We start from the raw sequence: 14,855 nt of genomic DNA, 5'->3' as shown, positions 1-14,855 counted from the left end.
CGGTGTAAAATTTTCGTACTAATAGTAATAATGCGTGATAATTAAACTCGTATATTTTTTTAGAGGACATAATATTTTTTCTTATTAATACATTATATTAATAAATAAAATAATGTAATAAAGTGATTAAATCTTATTAAATATCTTTATAAAAACATCTTACTTTAACTATGTGTATAAGTTAAACTACAAATAACTATGTGTATAAATTAAATAAATGTATTTTTTAAAAGGCTAAAACTGAAAAAAGTTACAAAAAATAAAATAAAAAGTCACAGTGAAAGTGACAGCCTAAAAGTTGAAAGTTGAAACACACATAAACATAGGAAACTTCAAAATGTAAATGTGTTTGGGTTTTCAACTTAGGAAGCTGCAATGGAATGAGACGTAAACTTTCAATTTAACCCAACCCAATCCACCTTAGTATATTATCTCTGCCAAACCGAACAAAATCATATAAAAGAGAAGATTTGTTCTAAGCACCTGATACAATAGAAACACCTTGAATTCGATTCTATCTCTCTCATAACGGTACATAAGAATCCCATGGTTCTAAGCAACCGAAAGATTAGCTCAAACACAAGTCGCTGACATGTTCTTTTCTCTCCGCATCTTCTCAATCTCACCAATTAGGTAACACTTCACCCTCTCACTCGCATGTGAAAAACCTTTCCAAGTGTTTGCACCTACATCTCTCTCCCTTCGGGTGCAAAGTCCCATTCCTTTTTCGTCAAACCCCAAATCAGATTTTGCATGACCCTCCCCTGTTTTCCCTTCCTCTGTTTTGCTTCAAATGGAATGAACTCCCTCGTCGAATGGAATCCCTCCCCCACGAGATTTGCGTGAAAAACCCACTTCCTTTTCGGTGAGGATGAAAGCCTTTCTTCACCAAAAATGGATTTTTTTTCGGGGTATTTTTGGATCTTGCTCTCCAAGCTTTTGAATACTCTGTTTTGGGTATTCGCCAAAGTCTCCATGCGGTATTCAATTTTCCATTTTACATGGTTTAATAATCAATACCCATTAGCCATTGATTTAATCTAACTCTTTTTTCCTTTCTATTTTTGGTTCCAGATTCTATAGTTCTGTTTCTTCCGTAGCAATGAAACCGCTTTGTTCTTCTCGGTTTTCTTGTGAGAATGAGCAAGCTGAGGCAATTCGTTCCGACTCTGAAAATTTTGGGAAACTAATTGATACTATCTCACATGAAAGTGATCAAATTGATTCTAATGGTGTCCAGCAAGAAGCAGAGTCCGTGGAAAAATATTGTTCTCAGACCGTTCTTGATGATGGCGGGGATTTTGGGCTTGAAGAAGAGGAAACGACAAAGTTGGTTTTCAAGTTTGAATATCAAAATTGGAATTGCAATTATAATGAAGAGTTCAATGGAGGGTACGGTGAAAGTAGTGATTTTGCGAAGGGGGGTGATGCTGTGTCTGCTAGCACCAATAAGTATGAGTTTATCTCAGGGAAGAGTTTCAGCCACTTCTTGGATGAACTTGAGGCTGAAAGTTTCACTGTCAAAGAATGTTTTGTTCATTCAGATGATGCTATTCAATTGGAAAACCATGTTAGCAATGATTTTGGGTTCTTGTCAAGGAAGAAATTCATGCCAGAAAATTGTGAAGGAAGGGTGAGTGCGGGAAATCTTGAAAATTTCACAGAGAAGAATCTCAAAGCTGAGGAATCAATAGACCAGCGTGTGGGGCGGCCAGTTGTTCGCAATTTTCTTTCTGAAGATGATTTTATTTGTTCAAGTTCTGACTCTGATTCTATTAGCACTTCGGGGGAGGGTTTTTTGTCAGACACGGACTTCGGAACCACTATAGAGCTTGATACATTGGGAAGCAATGCGGAAGATTTGGACTTTGTTGGTGAGAATTTGGATGTTGGATATGAGCCTGATGATTTTGCTGAAGAAGATGAAGATATAAGGGATGAGCTTGGAAAACTGGAAGAAGAATGTAGGCAAGAGAAGTCTTCAGGTAACAGTTTTGAAGATAGCAATAGCATCGATTCCAAACTTGAACAATCTGTGAAGCCTAATTCACAGAGTTTAACAACTTTTGATCTTGAGGATTCCAACCGGTTTGACACACTATGGGAACATCAAGATTTGATAGAACAGCTAAAGATGGAACTGAAGAAGGTCAGAGCCACTGGTCTACCTACCATCCTTGAGGATTCTGAGTCTCCAAGGATAATGGAAGACTTGAAGCCCTGGAAAATTGATGAAAAATTACAGCATGGTAGTAGCACCACAAATGAGCTTCCAAAATTCTACAGGAGTTATCGAGAAAGGATGCGAAAATTCGATATCCTGAATTACCAAAAGATGTATGCCATAGGTCAGTATTTTTTCTATCCATTGCCTTAATTTTATTTTTGCTTTCTGCAGCTACTTTTTCTTAATTTGCTTTATTGTTCAAAGCGTGTGTGCTTAGTTGATGAGCAATTTCATTTAATTTACATGATCATCAAGACCTACCTCATCTAAATCATTAACATTAGAGGCAAGGACCCACTAAATCCGGTTAGTTGGGCACTGGAAAAGCATGAATTACCCACACACATAGCAGTTGAGTGAATAATTTCACTGAACCTTTTGTTTTTTTTGTTCTCTTTTTTCTGGTTGATTTTATTTATGGTACTGGATACTCGCGCTTAAATATAGTTTTCACATATTTTTGCACTTCATTTATCTTTATTTTGTTATTACAAGGAAGAAATGTTGGATTGGGGGTAGGTGTTAAGGAATTGAGCAATTTTTTTATGCCACATGCTTTTGTCTGCACTCTGCACTTTGCATGTATTAATGCTATAGCAGAATTTCGACCAGCCATGACTCCTAGTAGTTTTCACTTTCCCCAAAAGAGGGCCATATGAGTATTTAACAATTTTATATTCGCATAAAGCTACCCTCCTCCTTTACATTTTACAAAATAATCATATCTAATGGTTTCGTAAACCTAAAAAATATAGTGCACTTCTAGTTTTTCTGCCCAACATTAGGACATTTTCTTATTGTGGCTAACTTCTGCCTAGTTTCCAAAAGAAACCAGTCCCTACAATGATCTTGCACTGATTGTAATGCTCCACCCAATGTTTCTGTGACCTTTTGTTTCGTATTCTTCTGTAAACAAGTAAACAACTCTTGCTATGCAAGACAAGTTAGGAAAGGTATTCATAAGGAAAGTTATGTTATACTTATAATTTTATAATCTGCATGACCCTTTGCATTATGCTAGTTGTGATTCAGGAATTGTGTGTATTGTTGTACGCACACCAATCTTATTTATAGAGTGAATACAATAAATGATAGAGATACTAATCTCTTATATTATGGAAATTAATCTAATCATATCCCTAATTGATAGTGAGGATAATAACAATAATATATGTATCCACAATATCTGTAATATATTCACAATATCTGTAATAATGCTTATTAGTGAAGGTTCTAATCATAGTCACAACACCATTACTTAAATATTATTTATTTTTTTGTTGGAAATTATAGGTTATTTGCAGTCAAAGGACCCACTCCAATCATTTTCAACACGTAAGAATCCTTCACCAGCATTCACATACATTCTTCCACGCGGCTTTCGCCTTTCTAGACGAAAACACACCGAAGCTGACCCAACGAAGAAGTTCGTAAGAGAATTATACAGTGATTTAGAGATGGTTTATGTGGGGCAATTGTGCCTTTCTTGGGAATTTCTTCATTGGGAATACGATAAGGCCTTAAAACTATGGGAATCTGACCAATACGGGTTACTAAGGTTCAATGAAGTAGCAGGGGAGTTTCAACAATTCCAAGTGCTTCTCCAAAGGTTCATAGAGAATGAACCTTTCCAAGGTCCACGGGTTGAAAACTATGCCAGGAATCGTTGTGCAATGCGCAATCTTCTTCAAGTTCCGGTAATAAGAGGTGAGAACTTTTAGTACAATGTGAGTTTGTTTGTCTTTATTCAAAATGGAACATGTCTAGTGGTTGCTTTTTTTTCATGACCACTTTTTCATACGTTGGGGACCATATAAAGTTTCATACATGAGACAAAAAAGCTTCTCATGGCTATAAAACCTTATTTGGATGCAGAAGACAACGCCAAGGATAAAAGGAAATTCAGAAAAAGAGAGGCAGATAAAGATGGCATCACAAGTGATATGCTAGTGGATATTTTGGAAGAATCCATCAGAACAATTTGGCGTTTTATAAGAGCTGATAAAGATGCATCCAGCTTGGCACTTAAAGGCCTAAGGGAAAATCATGTAGAGCTCCAAGACCCTTCTGATTCAGAGCTGTTGGCAGAGATTCGAACGGATCTTCAAAAGGTAATTATTAATTAAAGCTTTTAATGTCACATTTTTTAATGGACTAATGAGTAATTTTGGTTCCAAAAACTAGTGAATGTCACATTAATTTCTGAAGCTTAGAAAATGTCAAATAAGTCTCTATATTGTACTACTTATTCTCATTGATTCTTAAATATATATCAATATTATCACTTTAATCATATATTTTTTTAATGAATTTTGGGCTAATGAGATTATCACTTTCAAAGATTCATTTGACATTTTCTTAATTTCATGGATTAATATGACATCGTCTTTGGAATTCGGGGACCAAAACAATCATCTACTCTTTTTTAGTGTCAAGTGTAAATCAACTATATTCTTTAAAAAGGTGTGGTGTTGTTTGAATTTGGCAGAAGGAAAAGAGGCTGAGAGAGGTTTTGAGGAGTGGAAGCTGCATACTGAAGAAGTTCCAAAAGCATAATGAAGATGCGACGGATCAAGTGCTTTATTTTTTCTCTCAAGTGGATATGAAATTGGTTTGGAGAGTGTTGAACATGTCAAGGATAACGACGGATCAACTAGCATGGTGTCGTAGTAAACTAAACAAAATCAATTTTGTAAACCGAAGGATACATGTAGAACCATCATTCTTACTTTTTCCTAGTTAATAGTTAGTTGCAAAAATGATTTGTACATATGCCCCTTCATATTTAGAAGGTCATTATTAAAGTAGTAAAGAATTTTTGCATATAACTTTTAACAAGTTGTCTGTCTAAACTATCTATACTTTAGACAGATATTTTTAAAAATAATTCAACATATATCAAATTGAACACTTTCTAATAATTAGCATATCATGTTAGAATTATGAAAGTCTCATTCATTTTTTTTTATTGAATTGAGACAAAATGGCGTTTTATCACAATGAGAAGAGAATAAAACTATTTTTCATTCCTTTGTCATTTATACATTTTATTTATTTTGTCTCTTAAAATTCTTTTATTTAATCGATTATCTTGTTATCTTTATAAAAATAATTTTTTGGTACGACATCTTATGAACTTTATTCTTAGGATGAGATAATTGGTGAGTATGACATGTGATAGAAGTTATATCTCAATCCAACTTTGTATTTCCCATGCACGTTATTGGGACCGCATCAAAATTTTCCTTTGCCAAAAACTGTTCGGCTGTTTTATTTTATTTAATTTTTCTATTGCCTTGTAGCAATATAAATCAAATACAAATAATCAATAAGTTCCACTCCCACTTTCTTCTATTACATTTTACAAGAATTCATTGTAACATTCTTCATGGAAAATATTGATTTTAAAGGTAAAAGGCGCATATTTTGAGTTGAAACGAGTTTTGGCATCCCTAATCCTATTCCTAGGAACATTATAGGTTAACGAAATAATTGTAGAAGTAGTGTCAAGGGAAATAAGTTACGTGTCCATTTTTTGCCCTCGAATTAAAAAGTGATACATGAACAGAAAAATTAACTATTAGTGTCTTTTACTTTTTAATCTCATGTCTAAGTTTAATTGAAAGATAAAAAGGGGACATACTTGGGATTCTTTTTCTATGCATCACTTTTCTAGTGAAATAGAGGAAAAATATTTTCACGTGCAAAGTAATAATAGGATTAATAAGGTATTGTCATATTAGGGATAAAAAAATCCCATTAATACAATATCTTCAGATGTTTACATAAACATGAAAAGTAAGTAGTTTATAGGCAAGTAGATATGTGGTCTCTAACAAAAAGGAGGTCTCTCCAACTATAATTACTATCTACTCCATTTGAAAAAGTTTGTGTTTCTTTTGAAATTTAGTTTGTTTAGAAGTATTTGTTATTTAAAAAAAAATAATAATAATATATTCTTAATTTTTGATAAATCAGCTACATGCTTTAATTAATTTAAGGAAATGATTACTCAATCCATTGGATTTACCTATTTGCAAAATAATCATCTTGACTTTTAGTTTCATTTTAGTTTATTCTTAAATTTGCTTATTTTACAAATAGGCACTTTGAAATTTAATTTCTTCTCGATTATACTTTAAATTTTATCTCTTTTATAAATAGACACTTTAAACTTTTTTTTTTTGAAATTCATCTTTAAACTTTTTTTTATTTATAAATAGTTCATTCTATTAAGTTTGAGGTAATTAAACTATGGAAGGGGTAGAAATCCTAACAAACTTGTTTTACCTTAAATTCCAGCCATTCATTAGTTTTTTTGGTTATAATTCACATTTTCAAATATTAAAATATAATAAAAATTCAAAATTTAAAAATCAAATAAAGACTTGCTAACTGTTTTAATGTTTAGAAAAAAAAAAGTGATTTATAAAAAAAACTAATGAATAATTGATGTTTAAAATAAATAGTTAAAATCTCTTTTAAGTTAGTAATCTAGCTCCACCTTAATATAATAAGACACCTGTAGAATGAAAATTATTTAAGAATGAATTGAGGTGAAATGAAAGTGATAATATTTTTTTAATTAAATTCACAATATTTATTTGTTAAAAGGGTAACTTGTGCCTGCATTTTTTATTATGACAATAAAACCGTGCTCCACATTATTGAGAATATAATCCTGTCTTTTATGAGCATATAAAGCATTTAGATGTCTAATATTACAAACGACCTAGCCCTATATAAATAACTTATGTATTGAGTATGTTTCAATTGATTGAACAAATTGCACGACTTAATATAAATTTTCTGATATTAAGTTCGATTTCAATATATGAAAATATAATATATGGTCAAGATGTTGCTAGTAATCAATAGTTAGATTGTTGATGATTTTAAGGACATGTACTATAAGCTTAAAATTAAAGATTGTAATTTTATGTCTGAACTATGTAACCAGAAATCGATTAAAAAATTTATCTTCGAACGATAAAAAGTAAATCTCTTAAAAAAAACTTTGCAAGAATGTGTTTAATTAGAATTATGATCCAAACCCATACATGATGGTTTGAAAACTGAAAACTACAATGTGTGGCTTACATTGAATGTGTGTTAATTACTCTTCCAGTCAACGTGATTCTAATGATGCAGTTAACGTTATAACGTATCTTCTTTTAACAAAAAAATTAACGTTTGGAATGTTAATTTTAGAGCTCAAGAAAGAAATAAATCACCAAAAATAATAATAATCATTGTATAAAATACAAATGTAAATATTAATGCGACCAAGAGTTTGATTCAACAGGTAAAGATTACGCAGCACTTGTAAATCAATTCGCGCAGCGAGTGTTTGGAATCATATCGTAAACCATGATTATAATTAATCAGACGTATCAACGCAAATGCAATTTTGCTATAATTCAAAAGACTATCCTAATTTTCCCTATTTATAATTGGGAAATTTAACTGAAGAACCATATATAGGACGTGTAAATCCTCAAGAACCATGCAACAAATGATGTTATATTTTTCTTATTGATTAAATATCATATACGATAAGCTAGATAAAATCTACTTGGCCCTCGAGAATAAGACTTCCATGAAATGCATACCTATGAAATTCGGAGAATAAAAAACAGTGATATATAATATAAGTCATCTCGTGTGGCAACTATTGCACTAATATATGCAGCAATAAAAATGAATATACTGGATAATAAGATTTTTTTTTTATAACAACGAAAATGAAATTTAAACTTAAAAATGAATACAACATCCAAAAAGAAAAACACGTACAAACTACTTAAACACTCTACCATAAGATCAACAAATGATTAAAAAAAATTTGACATTATTATGAATAGGTTACATTATTATGAATAGGTTATATTGTTACATAAAAGTTCTGATAAATTTTTGAGACCAACTCACATAAACTTTTTAAAAGACAAAGATGTTACACAAATCTCTAGATTATAATAAAACCGGTTAAATTGATCATCGTATTAACATTTTAAGTTCATAATTGAATTTATTTTATTTTTTAAAATCTCTATATATATTAAAGAATATATTTTGAAGGAGTGATAGTTTTTTTTAAGAATTTTTTTCTTATAACAACAATATTTTTAGAAAATTTCCTTAATCGTTTATTTCTTTTTTATTTATTATTTTTAATTTAATTTTTATTTCTAAATAAAAAATTTTAGTATATATTTTAAAAAAATTTATCAACTGCTTAAATTATTTTATATCACAAAATAATTTTTTTATTATGAATTCAAAATATAATTTATATATTGAAATATTTATTCATTACAAATTTTAATAATAATATAATTTATATATTCAAAATTATATATTTATTATAAAATTTATTTATATACATTGAACAGGTTAAAATACTAATTTGATTCGAATTTGAATAAATTTTGTAAAATTTAATTATTTTTTTTGGAAATAATCTAAACTAAATAAATATTAATTGGCGAAGTAATCGAACCTGTCTACAAGTTACCTGGGCCAAATACGAATTTGGACTGGGCCTAGTTTGAAAGAAGCGAAAGGTGAAACCCAACGACCCAACCCAACAATAGATAAGGGTAACGAGATCCATGAGAAGTAGGGTTTTGAGAGAAGCCTCTATTTATAAAACTCACACACGCACATACTATTTCCTGTTTCCGCATTTCGTGATTCTAGGGTTTCACTCCCATCAGCAACAACGATGGTTCAGAGGCTCACTTACCGGAAGCGCCATAGCTATGCTACCAAATCGAACCAACACCGGGTTGTTAAGACCCCTGGTATGCTTCCTCTTTCAATTTTTTTATGTTTTGTTTTTCCCCAACTGTGTGTTTTTCTTCTGATCTCAATTATGCTCCTTGGGTTGTTGTCAAAATCCGATTTTGTTAATGCTGTTTGGTGGCTTAACTGACCTTTGCAAATGGGTATGTCGCAGGTGGGAAGTTGGTGTACCAGACCACTAAGAAGAGGGCAAGCGGACCCAAATGCCCTGTCACTGGAAAGAGGATCCAAGGGGTATGTATATTTTGTATTTATTTTGTCTTCTTTTTCATATGCCCTTTGAATACTAAGGATCAGTGATTTGTTGTGAAGAATCTAATTTGTATACATGAAAATTGGTATACTTAGAGATCTGGGTATTTATAAAATTACTGAATGTATCTGATAGGCATGCTTTGTACTCTGTGGGGAAATTTTTCTATCTTGTGTCTTGTGAAATTGTTGAGATGGAAAATTTCTGGATGATTCTTATTTTTTTTCCCTTCAATTTTGGTTCAGTGCCTAATTGATTCTGTTTTTTGTGACGGGTATGTATCTATTGAGGACAGGTTGTGGGAATGAGATTGAGCTGCTTTTCTTAATGATTTTTCTCAGTTATCTGATTGGAATGGGTGTTGGTATGGTCATTTTAAGGAGGTGTTTTGGACGCTATAATTTTCAAGTCCTTTGGGTGTTTGTTGGTAGCCTTAATTCTTAGATAACTGAATTCAGATTTTGAATGTTAATGAGTTATGTGTAATGCGGTGAACGCTTTTTTGAAATGATTTATATCAGTTATCTGATTGGAACGAGTTTTGATTATGGCTTATTGTTGTAAGCTCCCGGCCAAGCTTATGAGTAAGCTTTCACTTAATATGAACATATTGAATAATGATGTTTGGGAGAACTTATTTACATTTTGTTTAGGCTTGGGACAGTTAATAATAATAGCTTATGATGTATACAAATTTTGTTTCAACTTATTCCAATCTTTTGAATAACATGAAAACCGCTTACAATGTATATGAAAGTAGTTTTGCTATAATTCCTCTTCCATTATAGTAACTATTTATTCAAATGTGTACATGGTAAACACTTACGTGTAAACAACTTAATTAAGCACTTATTGAAAAAGTGCTTATGTGTGTAATTTGTACCTTTAATCAATGAGGGAAGAAAGTTATACTGTTTTTGTAAGCTATTTTGGAGAGCTAAGTAAAACAAACTAAAAGAAGCTTTTGAACTTTTACAGTGCTTGCGTTGCAAGATAAACTCAATGAAACTGTAAATAAGTTTTTCCAAATGCATGTTTTAATAAGTGTTTAATGAAGCTGTTTACCTAAATTTGCCTTTGGTATTTAATTAAGCTGTTTATCGGAACATGTCCTAAGTAGTGTGAGCAGTATTCTTCTCCTATCATGATTTTCTAATCCTTACATAATCTGCAGATCCCACACTTGAGACCTGCTGAATACAAGAGGTCCAGATTGCCTAGGAACCGCAGGACAGTAAACCGGGCCTATGGAGGTGTATTATCTGGTGGAGCTGTTAGAGAAAGGTTTGTTGCACAAAAGATCATTTGATAATTATACTTGAAAATTTAATTAGTTGAAGTAAATTTATTGGTTATTTAATCTTGGTATAGGATTATCCGTGCTTTCCTTGTTGAAGAGCAAAAAATTGTGAAGAAGGTATTGAAGATCCAGAAGGCAAAGGACAAGCAAGCATCGAAGAGTTAAGCTGATTGATTCATGGATGATAAAAAAAATCTTATCTTTAAAATTTGTGCTCAAGAATTTTGACTTTCAATGGTGTTAAGTATGAATGTGGAACTTAATTTGAAATTTATTTTATGATTCTGTGCTTTTTGGTCTTTTATATTTAGAATATGAAATGATTTTTAATGTTCTTGTCGATAATCGAAATAAAATTTGATTAAATGTAAAGTGGATATAATATATAAATAGGATATCAAGAAGTGAAAATTTGGTATTTTTTGTTTATTTTGATGAAAATGGATGTTTAAGATGAAGAATATTGAATAGAAAATTTAGATGGATTTCTTCAAATTAACTTGTGAATATTTTTAGAGAACGAAATTTGATGATTTTAAATGTGAAAATAAAATTGACAAGACTTAATTTTGCATGCCTATGTTTAATATTAAAAGTTGGGAATAAAGTTTAAAATATGTGGTCTTGATATTTATTTAAAATATAATCTGGTCTTGATTTTTATCCAGCTATTACCGCTGGGTGTTGTATCAAAAGGTTTGGTTAAATTATATTTTGAATAATAAGCCTATAGCTTCAATTTATTAAATTTGTAAATGGATAGCTGTCTGCAAGATATGGACTTCTTCTAAGTACGTTATGCATCGGATTTCAAAACAGATTAAGAAATGATGTGATGGTTTGCAAAGGAAAGTGCTTCTACGTTAATTTTATTTTAAAATTCATGATGCATCTTAAATTAAATAAAAGGTAATTATGTCTATTTGTTTGATTTGTCTTTACCAAGGTTGATGTATAACTGCTACACTTTTTAAAGGATATCTACGTGCAACTACGTCTACAAGTAATATATACTGCTGAGGGTGACAGACCGTATAATTTAACAAACATATTCTAAACGTTGTTTGAGAATATGTTTTCATTATTTAATTACTCCTGAAAGCAAAGTTATCTTAAATTAGTAAATAAAAAAAATGAAGCAAAGGTGTGACAATTTTGTATGGTTTGGTAGGCGATTTGCCAAGCTAAATTTAAGAGTTATGGAGTTCTTCTGTAATAATTTTTTAACATAACTGTGACAACGATATTTGACTTTATGATTTCATGCAAATAGGAGCGGAACCGAGATTTTCATTTAAGGGCCCCCTATGAAAAATTATACCGTTTTTTTTATAAAAAAAATTCACATATTCGACATGCACAAGAATTTTGACAGATGATTAATATGTTTTATAAAAAAAACATTAATTAAATTAAGCATAGGGCAGAACTTAACAAACAAGTATAGTTAACATATAATTGTTTAATGATTAATAACAAAAACAAGAGGGTAAAAAGAATTATGAATACTAATAATACTTTTTTTCTAATATTTTTTCTATCACAGGTGAAAATTTATTAATAATATTTTGGTGAGATTGTTTTTTATTTAACAACTTATTCTTTAAATTTAATTTAAAAATGAGACTTATTAAAATTGGTGATCTTTAATAAATTTCAATCAATTGTAATGATAGAAAGAGTATTATTAATATTCTTAAAAAAAATAAAAACATTCATTTCAAAAAATAACAAAAATATCATACTTGGATAAAAAAATGATCAAATAAAAAATATATCAATGATAAATAAAAGTATTAATTGATATTTTTTAATTAAATTTTATTTTTGTTAAATTTAGGATTCTTGAACTGTCTCAGCTCATTCACCCTAAAAATATAAAATTGACTGAGGTGTATACCAAAGTCAACTCAATAAAATTTTAATTATAATTATTGCTATAGATATTATTATCTTAAAAGATTTTTTTGTTGGACATTTTTGTTTTTTGAGAAAAAATTTAAAGATATCAAGTTGTCACAACTTGTATTTTAAATTCAAAAATTAAAAAGATGTCACATCTAATTAACCATTCCTCCAATAAAATTTTTGATACAATAACTTCAAATATTTATATTGAATGTCGTGACACTATATTTTGATATTTAATCATATTTTGAATTTAAATAAGGACTTTAAGATGATAAATTATCACAACTTGCACCTTTGAGCTCTAGGATCAAGAGGATATTACATTTAAATAATCTTTTTTAAAATTACAGATATTACTAATATAAAAAGAAAATAAAAAGAAGTGAGTTCAATATACTCACTATTCTTCGCTCAAGAAGTGGTAACTTGCTGGTCTCTTCCTCTGGGTTCCCTCTAGTCTTGAGTGTAGAAGAAGAAGAAGAAGTTCAAAGTGGAGATGTGTGAAGCCCTTTGAAAAGGCCAAGGTGCTGCTATTTATAGACTTTCAGGAGTGACCAGAACAACCCGTTCTGAATTCGGAACGGATCGTTCTGGGGTTGCATCTTTACTCACAACGACCATATTTGGAATGTTCCATTCCAGTTTGGGAACGACCCGTTCTGGACTAGAATTTATAGGTCTTTTTAGTAGCTTGGAACGATCCGTTCCAGTTTGAGAACGGCCCGTTCTGGGCTAGAATTTATAGGTCTTTTTAGTAGCTTAGAATGACCCGTTCCAATTTGGAAACGACTCGTTCTGAACTACTAAAATCACATGAAAATTACTAAATTACCTTCCATAAAAGTATGAAAATTGAGGTGTTACATTTGGCTTCCTTATTTTTGCCTTTTTTATTCTTTCTTGTATATATTGTTAAAATTTAAATCTGGTTTGTAAAATATTTTTATTATTGAATCATTGACTTGAAAACTTTGAGAGAGAAGATAGTGGGAAGATTAATGGAACAAAATTGGTGTTTACAGAGTCAAAATCACATTTGTAGATAGTGTTGTAATAAAATTATAAAACTTGGGATGGTCATTGTTGTACATTGTTATTCATCTTTACCATTAATTATAATAAGATATAACATGTATTTCTCAACAATAATTAAACTAACAAAATTAACAAATTTTTAAGGGATAATAACTCATAAAACTTATAAAGTGATATGTGTGAGAGACAATCTCAAAATCTTCTATATGTTAAATTGATAATAAAGAAAATTTGATTCTCAAAATCATCTTTGATCAAATCATAAGATAACGTCTAATCAATTCTTGAAATACAAGTTAAAATATAAGATATTGAGATAAGACTTGGTCTAAAAAAAAAACTAAATGAACAAGATAAAATCCAAGAAAATATTTGTTTAATAAAATAAAATAAAATAAAAATAATTTTCTAAACTATAATTAAATAAAATATTAATATTTTTAAAATATCATTGAAAATATAGCAGAAGCATATGGCCACTGGCCCGCACTGCCTCTGCCCAACTCAGCCTAAATCAAAATAAAAACGCTAAATACTACGGAAATGGAAGAAGATACGAAGGAGAGGTGATATTCTAGAGTTATATTATAAGCACAGCAACATTTGTACGTGTTTTGCGGTTAAATTGAAGAATTTTATGGACCACTTTATTGTTAGTGACATTTGGTATGTAAAAGGTTTGGTGTGAAATAAGAAGAGTGAGTCAAAATAGGGGGATCGTAGAGTTGTAGGCCAAAGCCAGAAAATTCACTACTCACTATAGAGGCTAATAAATTTCAGCCATGAAAACATTACCTCGCATTACTTTTGACTATTGATTGTCTCACGTCAACTTCCTACACCAAATAGCTAAATCAAAGGCCCAAAGCCCGCTAAATCCCCACACGCAAAAATAAAATTTTGTCAAGAATGGGATTCGAACCCATGCCCTTTCGGACCAGTACCTGAAACTGGCGCCTTAGACCAACTCGGCCATCTTGACTTCTTGTTTACTGGGTTATAAACATATAAACATAAAACTTGATATACAAATAAACATTATTTCTTTTAGTTCTAACTAATCAAAGGAACTTAATACCCTATGTATTTTATCTGTTTCGTATACGATCAAAAATTAACTTGATAAAAAAGCTTAGTGCAAATTTAAAATATTTATTTATAATAGATCTGAACAAACTTAATTTCTATTAATTAATTTATGCTATAACCCATACTCCAAAGTTTTTCTTCAAATATTTACTAAATTTCTCGCTAAAGGAACCTAGTATAAATAAGAATGTGTTTTTATCTGTTTTGCATGCTGTGAGTAATGAGGTTGAGAA

The 14,855-nt window shown here is 30.4% G+C and overlaps 2 protein-coding genes and 1 non-coding gene across 4 annotated transcripts; 2 read left to right on the top strand and 1 right to left on the bottom strand.

Moving 5' to 3' along the window:
- The first annotated feature begins 382 nt into the window (after positions 1-382).
- LOC109799538 (uncharacterized) lies at positions 383-5,055 on the top strand. 2 transcript variants are annotated; one of them, XM_020360124.3, is made up of 5 exons: positions 383-633; positions 1,075-2,348; positions 3,521-3,934; positions 4,103-4,338; positions 4,716-5,055. In XM_020360124.3, the coding sequence occupies exons 1-5, from the start codon at positions 593-595 to the stop codon at positions 4,968-4,970; spliced, it is 2,220 nt and encodes a 739-aa protein (XP_020215713.1). In that variant the 5' UTR covers positions 383-592; the 3' UTR covers positions 4,971-5,055. The 2 variants fall into 2 exon arrangements, with proteins under 2 accessions (XP_020215713.1, XP_020215705.1); XM_020360116.3 differs by having other exon boundaries at positions 385-980.
- Positions 5,056-8,874: 3,819 nt separating this feature from the next.
- Positions 8,875-10,872, top strand: LOC109797188 (large ribosomal subunit protein eL34). The gene is made up of 4 exons (XM_020357145.3): positions 8,875-9,033; positions 9,189-9,268; positions 10,462-10,571; positions 10,659-10,872. Exons 1-4 carry the CDS (start codon positions 8,955-8,957, stop codon positions 10,750-10,752), a joined length of 363 nt encoding a protein of 120 aa, XP_020212734.1. The 5' UTR covers positions 8,875-8,954; the 3' UTR covers positions 10,753-10,872.
- Positions 10,873-14,434: 3,562 nt separating this feature from the next.
- On the bottom strand, positions 14,435-14,515 carry TRNAL-CAG (transfer RNA leucine (anticodon CAG)). The gene has a single exon. It is a non-coding gene; the product is annotated as a tRNA-Leu (tRNA).
- Between the last annotated feature and the right edge of the window lie 340 nt (positions 14,516-14,855).

The sequence above is a fragment of the Cajanus cajan genome, chromosome 4 (genome assembly GCF_000230855.2).
Source record: "Cajanus cajan strain Asha chromosome 4, NIPB_CcT2T_4, whole genome shotgun sequence".
NCBI classification, from domain to species: Eukaryota; Viridiplantae; Streptophyta; class Magnoliopsida; order Fabales; family Fabaceae; genus Cajanus; species Cajanus cajan.
Note: the sequence above shows the minus strand (reverse complement) of the source record. Positions and strands in the feature narration are given on the sequence as shown.

Coding starts and splice junctions, on each gene's coding strand:
- LOC109799538 (XM_020360116.3), top strand. CDS start 895: ATGGATTTTTTTTCGGGGTATTTTTGGATCTTGCTCTCCAAGCTTTTG. Junction 2,349..3,520: donor CCAAAAGATGTATGCCATAG/GTCAGTATTTTT, acceptor TGGAAATTATAG/GTTATTTGCAGTCAAAGGAC. Junction 3,935..4,102: donor TCAAGTTCCGGTAATAAGAG/GTGAGAACTTTT, acceptor ATTTGGATGCAG/AAGACAACGCCAAGGATAAA.
- LOC109797188 (XM_020357145.3), top strand. CDS start 8,955: ATGGTTCAGAGGCTCACTTACCGGAAGCGCCATAGCTATGCTACCAAA. Junction 9,034..9,188: donor CCGGGTTGTTAAGACCCCTG/GTATGCTTCCTC, acceptor GGTATGTCGCAG/GTGGGAAGTTGGTGTACCAG. Junction 10,572..10,658: donor GGTGGAGCTGTTAGAGAAAG/GTTTGTTGCACA, acceptor ATCTTGGTATAG/GATTATCCGTGCTTTCCTTG.